At 42.1% G+C, this 16,865-nt stretch overlaps 1 protein-coding gene across 1 annotated transcript in view; it reads right to left on the bottom strand.

Moving 5' to 3' along the window:
* The window catches only part of GPR39 (G protein-coupled receptor 39), a 73,346-nt gene extending 71,689 nt beyond the window's left edge, over positions 1-1,657 (bottom strand). The window contains exon 1 of the mRNA XM_035556130.2: positions 793-1,657. Coding sequence (XP_035412023.1) covers positions 793-1,657 — 865 coding nt within the window. The remainder of the gene's footprint in view (positions 1-792) is intronic.
* Positions 1,658-16,865: the final 15,208 nt, after the last annotated feature.

Below are 16,865 nucleotides of genomic sequence, written 5' to 3'. Positions count from 1 at the left end.
ACATGATTAAGGGTACCTCTAAGAGCATCAACAAATGTGGAGACCGCATGGATCACTGCCTGGAAAGAGTCCAAGTTGGTAAAATGACAGCTTGATTAGTTTTTGTCTGACAAATGTGGCGAGAGAGATCAGAATCAAACATAATTCCAAGGTTATAGGCCTTCAAATAAAACCAGGAAAAAAAATCAAAAAGGGCAACAGCAATTTGCAAGACCAGATCAGCTGCCCAGCCCAGCTTCCTTAATGCTCGGATGCAACACAGCCACAGCAAAGCTAAATCAGTGCACTTCAGGGAGCATCCCGAGTTGACAGGGACATGCCTTCAGAGCGGGACAAGCTTTAGATCTTGCAAGACAGTGTGCCCTCTTATTAAGTGCCTTACTAAATATGCACGTATTTAATGGGAAGACATGCAAGTAGAGCTACTTTATATCCAGGCAGCTGTGGCTATTGCTACCACAAAGGTCAAGCAGTAACATCCTGTTACCACTATTGCTGCATGTAGATATGCAGTATAATCAGGCAACATAAATATTAGACAGTAAATGGATTTTTTCTTCTCTCTTCCCTCCCACCTGTTCTAACAACAAAAATAGACAGAAACATGCAGAGAAATCAGGTTTCTTAAATATGTCATTGCAACCAGAAGTATGCCTCTCCATCTCGGACCAGTTTCAAACCACACGTCCCCCATTTGGGGGAACTTGGTGAGGCAAGACACAGGCCTCTGGTTTTCCTACCTTTGTGGGAAGGGGGCAGGGGAGGAGAGGCAGAGTAGAACAGGGCTCTTACCCAGGAATAGAGTGATCTGTCTCCTGGAGCTCTTGCCCTCTGAGCTCTCACTTTTCCTTAGGTACTGCTCCTGGTGTCCTAGTTCACCCTTCACCGCCACAGTTCCTTTCTTGTGGATCTTCAGGGTCTTCATCATGCTGCGGCACATGAAGGTGACAGACCCCAGCACTATGATGTACACAGCAAAGGCAGTGAAGATGCTGGCCTGAAAAACAGGCCACTTGGAGGAGAGGCTGGTACAGATGGTCATGTTGTCCATAGGGGGTAATAGGTGCCTGGGAGTCGGCTTCACGCAGCCCATCGTACTTTGGTAGCCCTCGATGATTTCCAGGGGATATTCTGTGCCCATGGCAAAGAGCAGGGGCAGAGCCACGATGACAGATGTCACCCAGACAAAGGCGATGAGCAGCTTCACCGTGCGGGGTCCGGAGAGTGCCTTGAACTTGAAGGGGTGGCAGATAGCCACGTACCTCTCAAAGCTAAGGGTGGCCACATGCAGCACGGTGGCATAACTGCAGGCTTCAAAAAGAAAACAGTAGAGCTTGCAAGCCACATTGCCATTTGGGGTGGCAAAAGGACTCCAGATGGCGCTGAAGAACTCCACAGGCATGCCAAGCAGGATGACCAGCAGGTCTGAGCAGGCCAAGCTCACCATGTGGTTTGTGACCTCCTTCTGCAGGTAGCCTTTCTTCTGCAGGATCTTGGTGGCCTTGATGGTGATGCTGTTGCCCAAGATGCCTGCTACAAAGATGCAGATGTCGAGAGAGGCCAAAGTGATCTTGATCCAATGAGACACCTCAAACTCTGGGATATGAGTGTGGTTAATGAGATGAAAACAGTCTGAAGAGGATGTCTGTCCTTCCATGAGCAGTCCCTGGGAGGAGGAAGAGGGAAGAAGAGCCTCTCTGATGTCCAAAATCACAGAAAATAGATCCTTTCTCGCTTTGCCCCCTTCACCAAGACGCAGAGGTCAGAGCAGTCAGGTACAACGAAAGTGTCTGAACTAGACACACCTGTGGGTTTTGTAAGCAACAGCAGCTGAGTCAGTAATCTGAGTGGGAGAGAAAGTCTTAGCTCTTACCAATCTGTAGCAAAGCTGCCGTACTCCAGCCCTTTGTGCTGTGAACTGCACTCCTTTCAGCTCTTGCCTCTTCTGTGTGTGAAGGCAGTTTTCTGTCCTGACCACAGCAGGAGGAAGTCAGAGTTTCTATGTGGTTATCACTGGTCTGTTAACCATTAACCTAAATCTTGGTTATCCCTATGTACTGATAGCAAAGCACGTTTAGAGAGAAAAGAAAAAAGAAACTCCCAAGTCTGAAACACTTCCTGTAATAAGAGCTCCTTCTCAGGGACAAAAAGAGGTGTTTCCCTGAGACCTGTTAGGTTGGTGGGGTGAGGCTGAGTGTGTGCACAGGCGCTGAAGAGAAAGTATCTGCTCATGAGTTTAACATTAACCAGGGTTCATACTTTACTTCTCTATGTGGTGACACCAACATGCTTCACTACTTTACATTTCCTTTAGTGAAGATCTCAGCATCTGGTGCAGCGGTGTTTGTTGTGCAGCTTCCGTGGCCATGGACCCATTTACGTCAAAAGGAGGTTCTGGTTTTTCATGAATCTCTTCAGAAGTGATAAGCTGAACAAGATATAAACATATTGATTGTCTCCCTTTAGATTTCCATCTTCTCATGTTAGATAACAAAAATAGTGAAGTTAGCAGTCCCAATCATGCTCGTGCTTTCTAATAATCAGGAGTAGCAGGGGATGAAAATGTACTTCCCTCTCCTGTGTCTCACCCCAGGGAGAATGAATTTAATGCACTCTTTAGTTTTAGTTTCAAACCATAGCACTGAAGGCTCCCAAGGTAACCCCTGGAAACATTTAATTAGAGGGTGCGTATATGGATTAGGAAACCCTTAAATTACAATGCAAAATGGCAGAACAGCTTTTGCAGCTATAATCAAGAGAGAGGCCCAATACAGTGATCTGTTCTAATACCAAATCTAAGAACAGTGGGTTCACAAAGTGATTTTTATTAACTAGACAAGCTCATGTGACACTTTCAGCTTGTGATAAAAGAGAAACATTAGAAAGCTGTTATTAAGCAGTCTGCTCACATTCACTGGTTATCACTGTACCTCAGCAGCCCAAGTACATAATGAACAAAAGATGCCCAAAACAGGATAATCAGCACCTGTTCCTATGCATTATTTATGCAGTCCTATTTCAGAAAAACCACCTCAAACCTTGCACAACTTCAAGCCCTGTAGTCCCAGTCATCTTTCCTTATGTTTGATAATTCACATTTGTTCTGCTCAGACAAGCTTTCTATTATTACCCAATTTCTTTCACTTAATTTTACTTTATAAAAGTGTGAACAAAGATTACATATGCATGACTGAATTGTGGAAATGAAGCTAATTAAAATTTGCTGCTTACCATCAAAGGGGAAAAAGGGAGAGAGAGAGCAAAAGAGAGCAAAGAAGACCCAATTGGATTAGATCTCCCCCTTTTTTCCACACCAATTATAAAATGCAGAACACAGTTTTGCAGTTTTCAATATTATCTTTAGAACATACACAAAGTTTATTAACTTTCTAATAAAAAGCTTGTGCCACAAAGGGGATAGGAAGGAAAGAGATGATTGTGGTTATTCATAAAGGGAGGCCATTACAAAAAAAAAAAAAAAAAATTTACTTAAGTTAGTGGAGTAGATAAACCAGTGGTGAGTATTCTAGAGATGGGTATAAAATCCCTATCATGGGTTATTATAAAATATATATCTTCCTTGAGGGAAACATTTCTACCCAACTAAATGTGCCTAATGTCTCTTAGTGGCAGAGGTTGAGAGCTCATAGTCTTCATCCTGGTAGATATGATACCAGGTTATAATCTTATGATTTGTGCAGTGGCCTAATTTTAGGGATTTTTTTAAGTTTTCCTTGATATCTCATAGTCCTGAGTACCCACAAGCTCATTTTTTGTGGTGTTGTCTCTCCCTTAGCAGCTCTGAAAGTGCCCGTGGCCTGTGGAGCTGTACCTGAGCAAAGGCCCCGCAGTGCCCCTCCTGACCTGATCCGCCATGACTGGACACCAGGGCCTCAGCCCCTGCACCAGAGAAGTCAGGAGGACTGTGGACAGACATCACCATCAGTCTTTCTAAAATCAGCACACATGGATGCTGCACACTGCAGGGAGTGACTTGTCAGCCCCTGGATAAGCAAACGGTGTCCTAAAAATGCAGATTATGTGGGCGCGGGGCAGCAGGGGGCTCTGCCCTGTGCTCGCCCACATGCCTGCAGCAACATGGTTGCTGTATGAGATGAAGAGCAGCGGGAGCGAGAGGAATGCAGAGAGGGAGCAGAGATCGTTGTCACTATAGTATATAAGGTGATTTTTCACGTTCAGAGATAATAAAGCTACTGTGATCAGCCACCCCAGTCTGTTTTCCAGCAGAGCCTATGAGGTTTCCTGAAGGCCTGTTTGCTTTCTTGCCTGCTTGTTGGATAACACCCCGATGATGGGGCAAAAACAAGCAGGGTTTTATGGCCTGCCCTTTAGGCCACTGGGCAAAGCTCACCTACACCTCGTACCCTGTGCCTGGCTGAGCTGAGGGATGGAGGAGCCATGGGACACTCAGGGCTCGGACACCTGCCACCTCATTAAAAGCCGCATCCCCCAGACTCCTGGTGAGGTTTGGCTCCCAAAAGTGGCAGCTAGCGTAAGTTGTAGCTGGAAATAATCTTAGAAGAGCCAACTCATTTGACCGATGCCATTGCATTTTATGCAAATGGAGTGTAGATTAACCTTTTCCAGCATGCAGGGGTATTGTACAGCGACTGCCTTGCAAATGCACTTTCTTCCTCAGCCACGCAGTGCCAGCATGTGGATTGGCACGGGGTGCCCAATCTGCAGGATCGCTCCATGGTTATTTCTCAATTACCATACAGCACGGGAGCCAGGGTGCTCTGATTGGCAGACAGGCGCTGCCACGCTTGCATTATCTCTGCAGAATTATTTCTCGATAGCCGTGTTGTGAATATGCAAATCCACCCTAATTGGCTACGCTAATCACAGTGCTCTGACTGGTATCTGTTCTCAAACTGTTCGAGCTACTTGACAGCAACAAAGAAAATACCTCGGCTTCTTGCGTCCTTTGGATGAAAAACTCTAAAACTTAAATGAAAAAGGAGAGCTATCTCAAAAGCAAAGAAAATGAGGCTGCTCAAAGGATTAACTTTTTTTTCAGATAAAAACACATTGACTTTTTTTCCTTGCCAGTCTTTACTGTTCTCCATCTCAACAAACCTCTTGTCCTTAGAATAGCTGAGATACCTTTGTCTTGCAAGTATTTGTTTAGAGGAGGTGAATCCTGGGCTTGTTCAATTCTCTTGGAAACACAAGGTAAACAAAATGAGATTGCTGTTCTGCAGAAGACAGCTACTCTGATCTGCACAGACAGAGGGGAAAGTGTTGCAGCAATAAAAGGAAGAAATAACACAGACAAAAGTGAGGAGCCCGAATGATATTAAATGTTTTAAAAAATCAATTTGCCAGAGACAGGTCATGTTGGCTTTTTAAATTATATTTCATTAAAAATATAAATAATTAAAGACTGCATTCAACTAACTCAAGGTTTCTTGCTGTTTTCTCAATATCTAACAAACCTCTTCTTTACTGTTAAGATCCCTTTGTATGCTTCTGGTAAGTTATTCTTGAATGCTATTCTCCTTCTTTGGAAGTCTATGATATACTTACTAATATAAGTAAGTACAAGTCATTTGTGAAATGCCTTACTTTTTAATTTCCTTAAGAGTTCATTCTTGGGCAACACGGTCTTAACAATTGCCATGCTGTTAACTGCTCGGCTCCTTTTTTTCTGACACAACTTTAGAGACTGGGTTATGCAATCAGGGCAATGGATGCGCTGTGTAACCTGCATATCCATAATTAATTCTAGTCTAATTAGATTACCTCTAGAAAGGTGACATATGGAAAGCTGCCATCTTTTATTTAGCTATGTACAGAGTTATCTGCTGCAGTGCCATCCTCTTGGAAGATCATATTGTGAGTGTTTGCTCATCTGGAGGAGAGAATGGGTTTGCAAATATGCTTCCAGGATACACTGTAAAAGTGATCTCTGCTCCAAATCACTCTATATAAATAAATAGATCAAAGCACTTCACTTCTTTTGGTGTATTTTACAAATTGGCAAGCAACAAGAAAAGAAAGTGGTGACAGTGAGACTAAATGGTTTATGCAAGACACAGAAAATCTGAGCCTCCTCACCGATACCTGGATTTCAGCTAAATTTCTCACCTGACCTGCAGCTAACAGTCTACAAAGCAATAAATGTATCTACACAGCTCTTAACTAGTTGCCCTGGTGGTTTTAACTGATGTTAATTCAAAATAATTAAAATACATTTACAGCACCAAAACACGTAATTATTGTACTTAGTCATATCTGAAATTGTTCAACAATACACCACCTGCTTTCCAATCACCTTGGTAAATCAAAGGCATTCAAGATGTTCAAAGCCTTCCCTCAAATATGTCACTGTCTGAAGTAAACCAAATGCACTAGGATGTCTGTGGATTGCTGTGATTAGGTGGAAGTGCATTTCTCTGGCAAGAAAGTGAAAGGGTTAATTTTTCACTTTTGGAGTAAGGTAAGAGGTGTGCTCCTCTCCCTCCCTTGACACTGCTGTAGCTGTTAGAAGGAAAAAAAAAAAAAAAAAAAAAGGCCAGCAGCTGTGGCCCCATATGGAGAGAAGCTGATTAGAAGGGCTGGGAAAAGCAAGTCTCCTACTGGAGTTAGATGGTCCTTTTTGCATCCTTTGGGAGTGAGGCACCGGAGGAACTGAGTTTATTTATATCCCAGGATTGACAAAAGAGCTGTAACTTAAAAATAAACTACACGTATAGACTAAGCCCAGGTCTCAACAATCATGAATCGACCATATTGAACACATTTCCTGAAATAACCCATTTGGACTCCCCTTTGTCTGCAGCACAGTGGCACCAGAACACAACATCTGGTTCAAGAAATTACCACTGTGAGCCTTGGGGCACAATCCCCAGCATGCTGAATGAAATCTCATTTTTCTCTGTGTAACTTCTGAAATGCCTTGTCCAAATAGGTGGCAATGACTTCCAAATACATGTCAAAGCTCCTTTTTAAGAGCGTACTTAGTTCCTCATGCCATATTTTTAAGCTGACAAATAAAAATTCTTATGCACAGTGCATTCTTCCAACCCATCTTTTAATAGAGGCTCATCCTTTTGGATCTTGTTGTGCCATTGCACTAGGAAAAACTTCAGACCTCTCTCTGAATGTAGCTTGTTGCCTAAATGTACCAGATAGAAAGGACTTCTGCAGAAATGCACCTTCTGATAACCTGAATTCACCATAACTTTTGATATGAATCTGCAAGGTCAATAGTCTGTGGAGATGGCCATCACATGCAAATAAAAAACCTCTGCAACTCAGAGTACACTCTCTTCTTTGTTTGCTAACAAACCAACTAGGAATCTTCTAAAAAATGCTGATGGTTCACTCTTGGTCTCCTGAAAATTCTCTTTATAACCATATTAAGCTCTACTATTGCAAGGAGAAGCAAAAGAAATGGTTTCTTTCTCCCTTCTTGTGCTTGCCAGCTTGTCATCATCAGCACTTGCACTCCTATGCCCAGCCGAGCTATTACAGAACCATTTTGCCTCTCTTCAAAACTCAGCTGATGGGGTTTAGCCTGAAGCAAGCTAATGACGGCTTTTTGACCTGCATCTAAAGAATCCTAGCAGCATGTCACCATGGCAAGAGTACTTCTGTCACGTTGTTCTTTCTCATTAACAACACATACGTGATGCCAAAGCTCAAAATAACCAACACCTCGCTTTAAGGAAATTGTGTTTTATCATTATATAGCTCCTTCTCTTGCAGGAATTTCAACCAAATCAATTCTAAATAGCTTGTAAGAAAAAGTGGACTGCTTCACCTATTGCTGAAATGATGCAGCTACCTCTGGGTAGAGCAGGCAATTAACATTACATAGCAATTTGTAGGTTTAGGGGATGCCTCATCTGGGCTTCTAAGTAAAACACGCAGAATCCATCAGAGCTGCAATTTGGCCAGAACATGGGCTTCAGTTTTTGTTCTCAGAGAAAGCACTAAGCGAATTTCAGGAGTTTTAGCTCCCTGATATGCCATCACTGCAGAGTCTGTGAAGCACTGAGCCCCCATTTATCCAGCTGAAATGCCAGACTCCAGTTGCTTCTGCTCTCATCTGTGCCCTCCGCATGCTGGTGTGTATCACCGGGGCTTCCTGGGGCAGGAGATCTGTGCTGCTGCATGCCAGACTGCTCCTCCACCGGGCTCACAGCAGCCAGGAAAATGTGAGAAAGCTTTGGAGGACAGCATGTGCTTGAATGTGGAGGCACTGGCCCAGGAGCAACAGGCAGTGAAGGCTCATCGAGGCTCACCGCCTCATGTCGGGGCTGTTGGCACAGTGCCCTGCTCCCTGTTGGTCCCCAGCAGCTCAGCGCTGCTGCCACCCTCCACCAGCACTGAGCAGTGTCCCAAATTAGCTCCGTGGCAGCGACGCACTTCCACACCCGCCCAGTATTGACTCATGGGAGGATTGCACTTTTTCTTCACTGCGTTTTAGCTGTCATTGAGATGCAGAAGCAAATATAAACAGTGTAACGGGACTGTTTGGCAATTTAGCACTATATTGGTAGCTCTAAGTCAAGCAAAGATCTAAAACAAACATGTGAAAGTGAGCTGTTCTAAATTTAGAGCACAGACTTTACATAGGAGTAGGCATTTGTGATGCTTGCCATGCTTATTTACTGTATCCCTGCACAGTGGCTGTGGGGGGTGTTCCTCACTTGCTTTGGACATGTTGGCAGTGTTATTTCATCTGTGTAACTTCCTTGACTTCTGAAATTCTTCTACTAAAGATTGACACTGGAAGTGGCTGGTCACTGTCCTACAGACCTAAATCCTGAAACTGAACATGGAAATAAATAGGAAATGGGATCCCAAAGTGTTTTTTTTAATGGTGTTTTCACCTGTGTTTATGTGGTACCATATTCTGTCCAAGTGGTTGTCCAGGTACAACCAGAACTAACTCGCAGTACAAATATATGATCAATAAATTGTGGTGACTTCCCATACTGGGTAAGCAGAGCTCTTCTATTTTGGAAAAATACAGAAACTCCTTTGTCTGGAGCAAACCAACTGCTATTATGCAGTTTTTGAAGCATGAATTATATAAAGTTAATGTGAAAATATTTTAGTTATCACTTTTTTCTCTTTGCTTTCTGGATCTGTAATTCTCTCCCCCTCATTTCCTCCCCTCTCGACAATATATTTTATTCTTGTTCTTTGATGTACTATACCTACTAGGGAAATACGTGCTTCCAACAGCTGTAAATGCCAACCTGCTGCCACAAGGCCCACTCTGACATCCAACACTGTCACCCCAGGATTGCCTCGTTTCAATGAAGATCTTCCTCAGAGGAACCACAACCTGATTAATGCCATCCTTAGGAAGATGTGCAAAATATTCCTGCAGCCCTACGAGTACCTATTTCCCTCTGTCAACAAAAGGGCTCCCTGTGAGTCCCTGTCCATGGCAGGGGGTTGAGACTACGTGATCTTTAAGGTCACTTCTAACCAAAACCATGCTGTGATGCTACAACACAAATAACAGCTGCAATATCCACAGCCCTCTGTAGAGAGAGCGTGTGAAGGGAAGTGAGACAAATACAATCTTTGTGTATACATCAGCTGATAAATTCCACATTTTGTGAACATTACTTCGATTGCCCAACTGTTGGGTGACATTTATTTGTAATTGTGGCATGTAATTTATTTGTAATTGTGGCATGTCTCAACTTCAATTTGACCTAAGAGCTATCAGGAAGAATCATTGAATGCAGAAAAGAGCTAGCAATACAGACTGCTTAAGAGTCATTAGTTTTACAGGACATCCATTCAAACAGATAAAAGATTTGGCTCCAGACCAAAGGAAATAATTCTTCCAGGGTGGACTTTGCCTGGTTTGGTCCTAAATAAACATTTGATAAGGAGCAGAAATTATCCGAAGACACTAGCCTAGAAACAGTCTCTCCAGATGTTAGCTCCAGATAGTACCTAGATAGAAGGAACTGGAGTTTGTAAAAATACAAAGTCTTTACTCAGATTTCTGTGCCACCTAGAGGAAGAAAAGACAGTCTAGGAAGAGAGATTCCTGGGGCTGCAAAACATGAATCAAAATCCTAAAAGGGTGCTAAGTCAGGAAGGTCTCCTAGGAAGTGTTTTATATGTAGGTGGTTGCAAGTTTTAGAGTCTGTCTAGGGTTTTGTCTATGTGTAAGTTATATTTAAAAATGCATTTGCAAAATCTGCGTGAAACTTGTACAGGAGTCTCCAAATGAACGGTTGACTCGGGAATTTTGCAGCTGCAGTGCAGCTCTGGAGGCCATGCAGGATTTAAAACAAACTGCACTCCAATTTTCTCCGGGAGAAGTGCTTGGTAGAGGATCTGTACACAAGACTGCTTAGAGAGGCAGAGCCAAAGACTGCTTTTTCACACGGAAAACCTGAAGGATCCCTGCCCACGGAGGCGGGTTGGAACTAGATGGTCTTTAAGGTCCCTTCCAACCCAAACCATTGTACAACTCCATGGTTCCGTCAGTGGGAAGGATGCTGCATTTCATGAACCTTCTCCTCTCCTGGGTGAGGTGTACAGACAATCTTAAAAAGAAATAAGCAAAACAAGAAAGAAACAGGGTTCTCTGGTGGGTGTCAGAGAATAATTGGTATCTTCCATTTTAGACCATGCTCAACAGACTTGCAGTAAGAGACTCCTAAACATGGCCCTTACCTCTCTGGCTGTAGGCCTGGCACCCTTGGCAGGCAATGCTGAGGTTTCTCTCCTGCTTTGGGCTGATGGCAGGGGTTGTAGGAAGCCCCAGACTGAATGCTGCTGCTCTGCAAGTGCATTAAATGTAAGTATTTTGTCTTTAGCACCACTATGGGATGAACCCAGCGAGAAGGAGCTGAGGAAGTGCTAAATGTGGTCAAAACAACCCTTTGCTTTTGTTAAGTGAAAATACAAGCTCTTTTATTTGTTCACTTTGCTGTTACTGACTGAGATAATTTGCCTCCCACACTGAAACATTTTGGAGTATAGTATCACGCCTGTACCCTTTTTCTGATTGTGCTGTGTAAAGCACCATTGTTTCATTTCCACTTTGACTGCAGCATCGCTCATGGAGGCTGCTGTTTCCAAGGCATTACATCTCTTCCTTCTAAGCTGTGAGAGATGACAGATCCAGCTTCTCAAATGGAGGGGAGGCACGTCCTTCCCTGGGGACTTGGGATGCATCCTTGAGAAATGCGCTCTCCACAATCCCTACCAGAAATGTAGAAAATGACTCATATAGGCAGAGGGATTTCCCTCTCTCCCTGAGCCATAAAGCTCTTTGTCTTTCTCCTGGTACATGCTATGGGGTGGACAGCAGGGTTGGCTCAGTTTTTAAATGCTGAGAAGTGGGGAAGAAAGCCCTGCCTCTGCAGCATCAGCACCATACTGGTGTGGCCCTGTACTTCTCCGCGGTGAGTCTGGCTCAGTCACTACAAAATTGAGGGTTTTTGTTAAGAGCACTCCTGTCTGATACGGCCACGAGCTGACCAGGAGCAACAACCCCACTTGATCCCAGTTCGCACAGCTGAAGGTGCTGCTCTTTGCAAGGACTGCTGTCTGAGCAAGGCTGCTCCTGCTCCACAGCGAAGAGCGGGCCATTGCACGAGATGGCAACATTTATCTCAGCAGAGAGATCCTCAAAAATCCAGATGGATAATTTCAAAATATTCTAACCTTCCAAATATTTTTCATTAATTCTAACCTTTGGGAAACAAATTATTATGGATTTTTACAAATATGGGAATTCTAGCAAGTTGTTGCTATTTTTTGTTGTTGTTGTCATTCTTCTTTCTTCTGTCATAAGCTTTTTGAGACCATTTATGTGTCTACTATATTACAAATTGCTTAATAATTGTTTTTGACAGGTTAAACTACTAGTAAGCATAAAAGAAAAGAATCCCAAGACAGTGAGCTGAACAGTTCAGTGATTCTCTAACATGTTACAGTATTACAAAGACTTACGGAACGGAAAAGACAAAAATCGCATAGACCAGGTTAGATATCATACAAGTTAAAAATCAAAATTACTCCCTAACCCTACAGCATCCATTGGAAATCGAAACTCTCCTGCAGAGTTTTGTATCTGCAACATTAAAAAAAATAACTGCATTAGAATGCCATGATTTGTCTTACTAGTCTACCGAAAGACTGCAATTCCTTTTTATCTCCTGTGAGATCCTTCCCGTAAGGATTTCTCTAAATTACACCTCCTGTCCTTTAGTGCTGTGAATTAATAATGCCGTGCTAATGAGGATTAAATAACTCTAGAATTTGTGATGTGTGTGAACAGCAAGACTATAAGGCAGGATTTGTATTCAGAACCAAGAACTTTGTTCAATTTTCCAAAAATGGGAATTACGCTGCACTACTTCTGTAGGCAAAATTTAACCGTCTTCAATGAAAGTTCTGCTTTTTCATTCATAGGTTCATTAAATTTAAGATCAGAAGTGAACAGGTTAGTTGGATCCCATGACAATCACCAGTTCCCCTGCAGTAAGTACATTAGCTTCTCTTTGGCTAAAATATATATTCCCATCTTAACCTGCAGACCTCAAGAGATGAAGACACCAACATTTCTCTTTGTAGTTTCTTAAAAATGGAAGTCCGGTTTCACATTTGAACTTGTTTGATTTTGCTTCCAGACACTAGTTCTTGTTGTGACTCTAATTGAAGTTAAACAGCACACAAAAAAAACTACCTATCATCTATTCCAGTCACCTATATAAATCAATCATCTGTGTGTGGTCTTTCTGATTATTTTTTCCATTTATATCAAGATGCTACCTCCATCCCTCTAGTCACATTTATTTGCTTGTTTGTTTGTTTGCTTGTTTCATGGTGTTCAACTTTTTACATCTTTTAAGTCAGGGCCTCACCTTCTTAGTCCTGTCAGCTGTTCCTCAGTTCGTGTGCCTTTCTTCCTCCTCTTTTCTGCTGCAGCATCCTGTCAACAAGTTGCCTTGAATTTCATTTGACCTCCTAAAACATCTTTAGATTTTTCCAGAAAATTATTTCTGCTGCAGATGTGGACTTTACGCCTTGTCCTTTTGCATTGGTTGCGTTTGTGAGTGGGCCCAGATTATTAAATGACCTATACAGCAAACTGGGGTACCCCACCCCCATCCTACATCATGCCCCTGCCTTTATTTCATGTATTTGCAGCTGGATTAGTGATGAAAATGTCCAGTAGTTTCGGATGTTGTTTGAAATACATCCAAGCTTTTCTGATTCCCATCTGGGATGCCTGACTCCAGACCTTTGATTAGCCCTAGCTGCTCAGTCTGTCTGCCACATTTTGTATGATTTCCTGAACCAACCTCCCTAGAGCACTGTAAGAGTTCTGTAATAATTGCCATTGATATCTCATTTTTGATCCATTAGCTTACTTTTAATGCACGTTTCACTGAAGCTGTAGAATGTACAATTTTTCATCAGGATATGAAGAAAATATTATCAACATTACACAGGCACTATTATCAACACATTTATAATCTCACTTGAAATCAGGTTTGCTCGATAAGCTGTGTTTTTCAGAAAAACTATGCTGATTAGCATTTGTTATATTTCTGTCCTTTGAATCTCTCTCATTTTAATCCCTTATTAACTTTCCCATTATTTTGCCCAGGAATGACATAAGGCTAAGAGTATGGTTCCTTACCCATGTCAGTTTTTTTAAGCTTTTGAAATATGCTATTACATTAGCTACTCTACCCCACGCTTCATGGTTTAAAACAAAACAAAACAATCAACCAATCAAAACAGAACAAAACAAACAAAAAAAACAAACAAATAAATGGAAAAAAAAAAACAGCATCACAAGATGACATTTAAAAAAACTTCTAAACAGTTTTGTGGAGCGCAAGACATCCAAATCTGCCAATTTAAACTTGTTTTAGTCATCCTTCTGTGGTATCAAACAAGAAACTGCGTTGAATATTTCTGGATAACTACAAAAAATTTTGCTTGAGCAGTCTCTGAAGGATTTGGCTATAATTTGACTGGGATATGCTATTGCACTGAGTGGCTGTATATCGTTTCTATGCTCTTCTTTTCTCTGCACGTGTAGTACAGGGATGGATAGTACAATCCTATTGCAATCAACTGCAATAATTCTTTGACAGGTTTGGGTCCAACCCCAACTGAATTATGAATGAAAAAAGCCACTGTAATGAGCTTTTCCAGCTCCCCCACACCTCTTCACTGTTTCTGAATTAATAGGAGGAAGTCAGTATCTGAAAGAGATGAATCACTTCCATTTGCAATTTTAGCAAATTGATGTATCAGGTTTGATGTAGGCTTTTTTGTACTTTTGGGAGGTATGTGTGGTTTTTTTTACTTTTTTTTCTTTTTCTTTATTTTTTTGTAGAAATGAAGAGAAAGGCAGGCTGAGGAGGCTGGATCTCTACTTTATGTTGCTGAACATCTTGTAATTTGACATAACTAAATAATTGTATTTTGAGTTACAAATAGGTAACTTACCACCCAAGAACTGCAGTGACTGTGTGGAAGGACTCTTCTCTGCGTTGTCCTGTTTTAGGCTGCTTATAAGTACAGTTGTCTGCTTTTGCAACAGGAAAGAAGTAAGCCTTTGGGATTCAGCTGAAATAAACCTGCAGTCTTCACGCTGTAATTCCAGAGCACAGATGTAGCAAAACACACAATAAATGTGTTACCAGTTTTACCTTGTCTGAATAGCCAACACAAACACTCTGCTAGAAAAAGTCTGTCTGTTTTTAATGATACACAGGCTGTGTTTTCTGCACCAGTTTTGATCCTGAAGTACTCAGATTGGACCAGAATGCCCAAAGGATGGCTTTAAGTGTCTCATTTACGATAAAGAAGTTGTCAGTGTACATTCTCAAGCAAAAATTGCAGAAGTAGATTTCATGTCCTACAATAGATTTCCAAACAATATACTTTGTACCATGGTCATGTTTCAATGCTGAGCTGTATAACTTATCCTACAGCTGTCTTTGCACACTCTCAGATTACTGTGAACTTCAATCATTGCCATAAACATTTCATTAAGTTGCTCCACTACATTGCTCATTGCTGCCATGACAAAGCTCTGGAAGTATAATTGATTTGGCTTGAACGTTCAAGATATCTCACAATGACCTCCACTATATATCCACAGTAAAAATGCTGGTACATGAAGATGACTTTCAAAACGCAGACTTTAAAGGGAAAGGGGACGTTGTAGTGGGGAGAGCTTAAACTCAAAGCTGGTCAAAGAACAGAAACTCACTGCCACTCTGGGACTCTCAGGGTGTGAAACAAGGTGGTGGTCTCAGGGAGCTCCCCGCTGGCAGGGCTGCACAACTGCTGCCCTGGTGCTAAGCATCAGAGAGAGGCAGTCATTAGAGATCGCTCCGAGGCAGGTGATCTGCCTTTTGGACTCACCACAGCAAGATGCAGACCAAAAACTTCTCTCTCTTGGGCTGCATCAACAACTTTTGAGACCCATAATGAACCTGCTCCCCAAACTGTAGTCCCAGCCTGGCCTCTTCTGCCCCTGCCCACAGTCAGGGCTGGGGGGCTTTAGTTACATGGAATTACAGCTAAAATTAACTGCATCCTCTCAGTGATGCCTTTATAGGACAGTAATTAAGCATGTTTGTCTTATATTGGATTAGATCCATAAAAGAAGGGAGCTAACTAAGAGGTAACTGAGCCACAGTCTTGCAGATGGCTGAGACACTGGCAGACTCCTGGCCAAGCTCTGTTTGGGGCACTCTGCGTTCCTTTCAGCTCAGTGGGTGAATCTGCATCATCCACAGCAGTGGGCTCCTTCTTCTAAGATGAAGACAGAAGAAGAGCTGCCCTTGTCCTCTGTGGACATTTGGCTGGTCATGATAACACAGACAATTTTATTTACCTTATCTTTTTGATCCCTCTCTTCCACACTGCAGAAACCCCAACCAACTTGGTGGAGAAGCAAAAGTGGACTGGGAGCAGCACACACCTGGTTTCCTGGAGGAGACGAAGAATATGATTTACATGTTGAACAGCAATGTGACTTTAAGTAAGAATATACAAATTGAATTTAATAATCAACTAGGAAAATACATGCTGTCTGTACTTGAAATTGGATCCATGCAGCCACTGAAGAGTTTAGCAAATTGCTTCTTTTACTTTTGTGTGCGCGCATAGCAGTGGTCAGCTCTGTAGGCATTTGCTTAGACTACTGCTCATTTCAGATAGCCCTTGCCATTTCAGCTCTGGAAAAATCTCACTTTTTGTACCTGTATAAAGTATTATTTAAAAGTCAAAGACCTCTGGTTACCTGGCAACCTGTAAATGAAGTCTTTTGGAAAAGGAACCTGAAAGGAGGGACTTGTTGAATATCAGTGTTCTTTCTACATTGTAAATGCAGCTATTTCACAAAAGATCTTTCCACTCTGTAACTAGTTTATAGTTAGAAATATTAGAAAAATACAAAAATATAAATATATTTATATGAATAAATAAAGATGGTTTCACTATCCTGCCCCTGCCTGCCCCTTCAGCCAAACTACAAAAAAGTTTCACTTCTCTTTCAAAGGCTGCAAATGTGTAAGTAAATTTAATTAATTTATCAGAACTGGCTAAGAACGTTTAGAGGAGTAAGCCTGAGTAGCTGGTGCATGCCAGACAATTGCTATTTTCTCCGTTTCAAGCTTCAATTCAGTATGGAAAGACTGCCCTGATCACCTATCACCTTGGTGCCGGCTTCTGTCCAGTTAGCGATATGCTGAGAAACCCATTTTATTTTAATTGCTTTTGTAATTCTGAAGCATAACCTGACTGCAGACGTGAACTACAGAATATTATGGCTGTCAGAGCAAGAAGGATGAAAAACGAAGAGTGAAATGCCAAAC

Source organism: Cygnus atratus, chromosome 6, assembly GCF_013377495.2.
Source record: "Cygnus atratus isolate AKBS03 ecotype Queensland, Australia chromosome 6, CAtr_DNAZoo_HiC_assembly, whole genome shotgun sequence".
Classification (NCBI taxonomy): Eukaryota; Metazoa; Chordata; class Aves; order Anseriformes; family Anatidae; genus Cygnus; species Cygnus atratus.
Note: the sequence above shows the minus strand (reverse complement) of the source record. Positions and strands in the feature narration are given on the sequence as shown.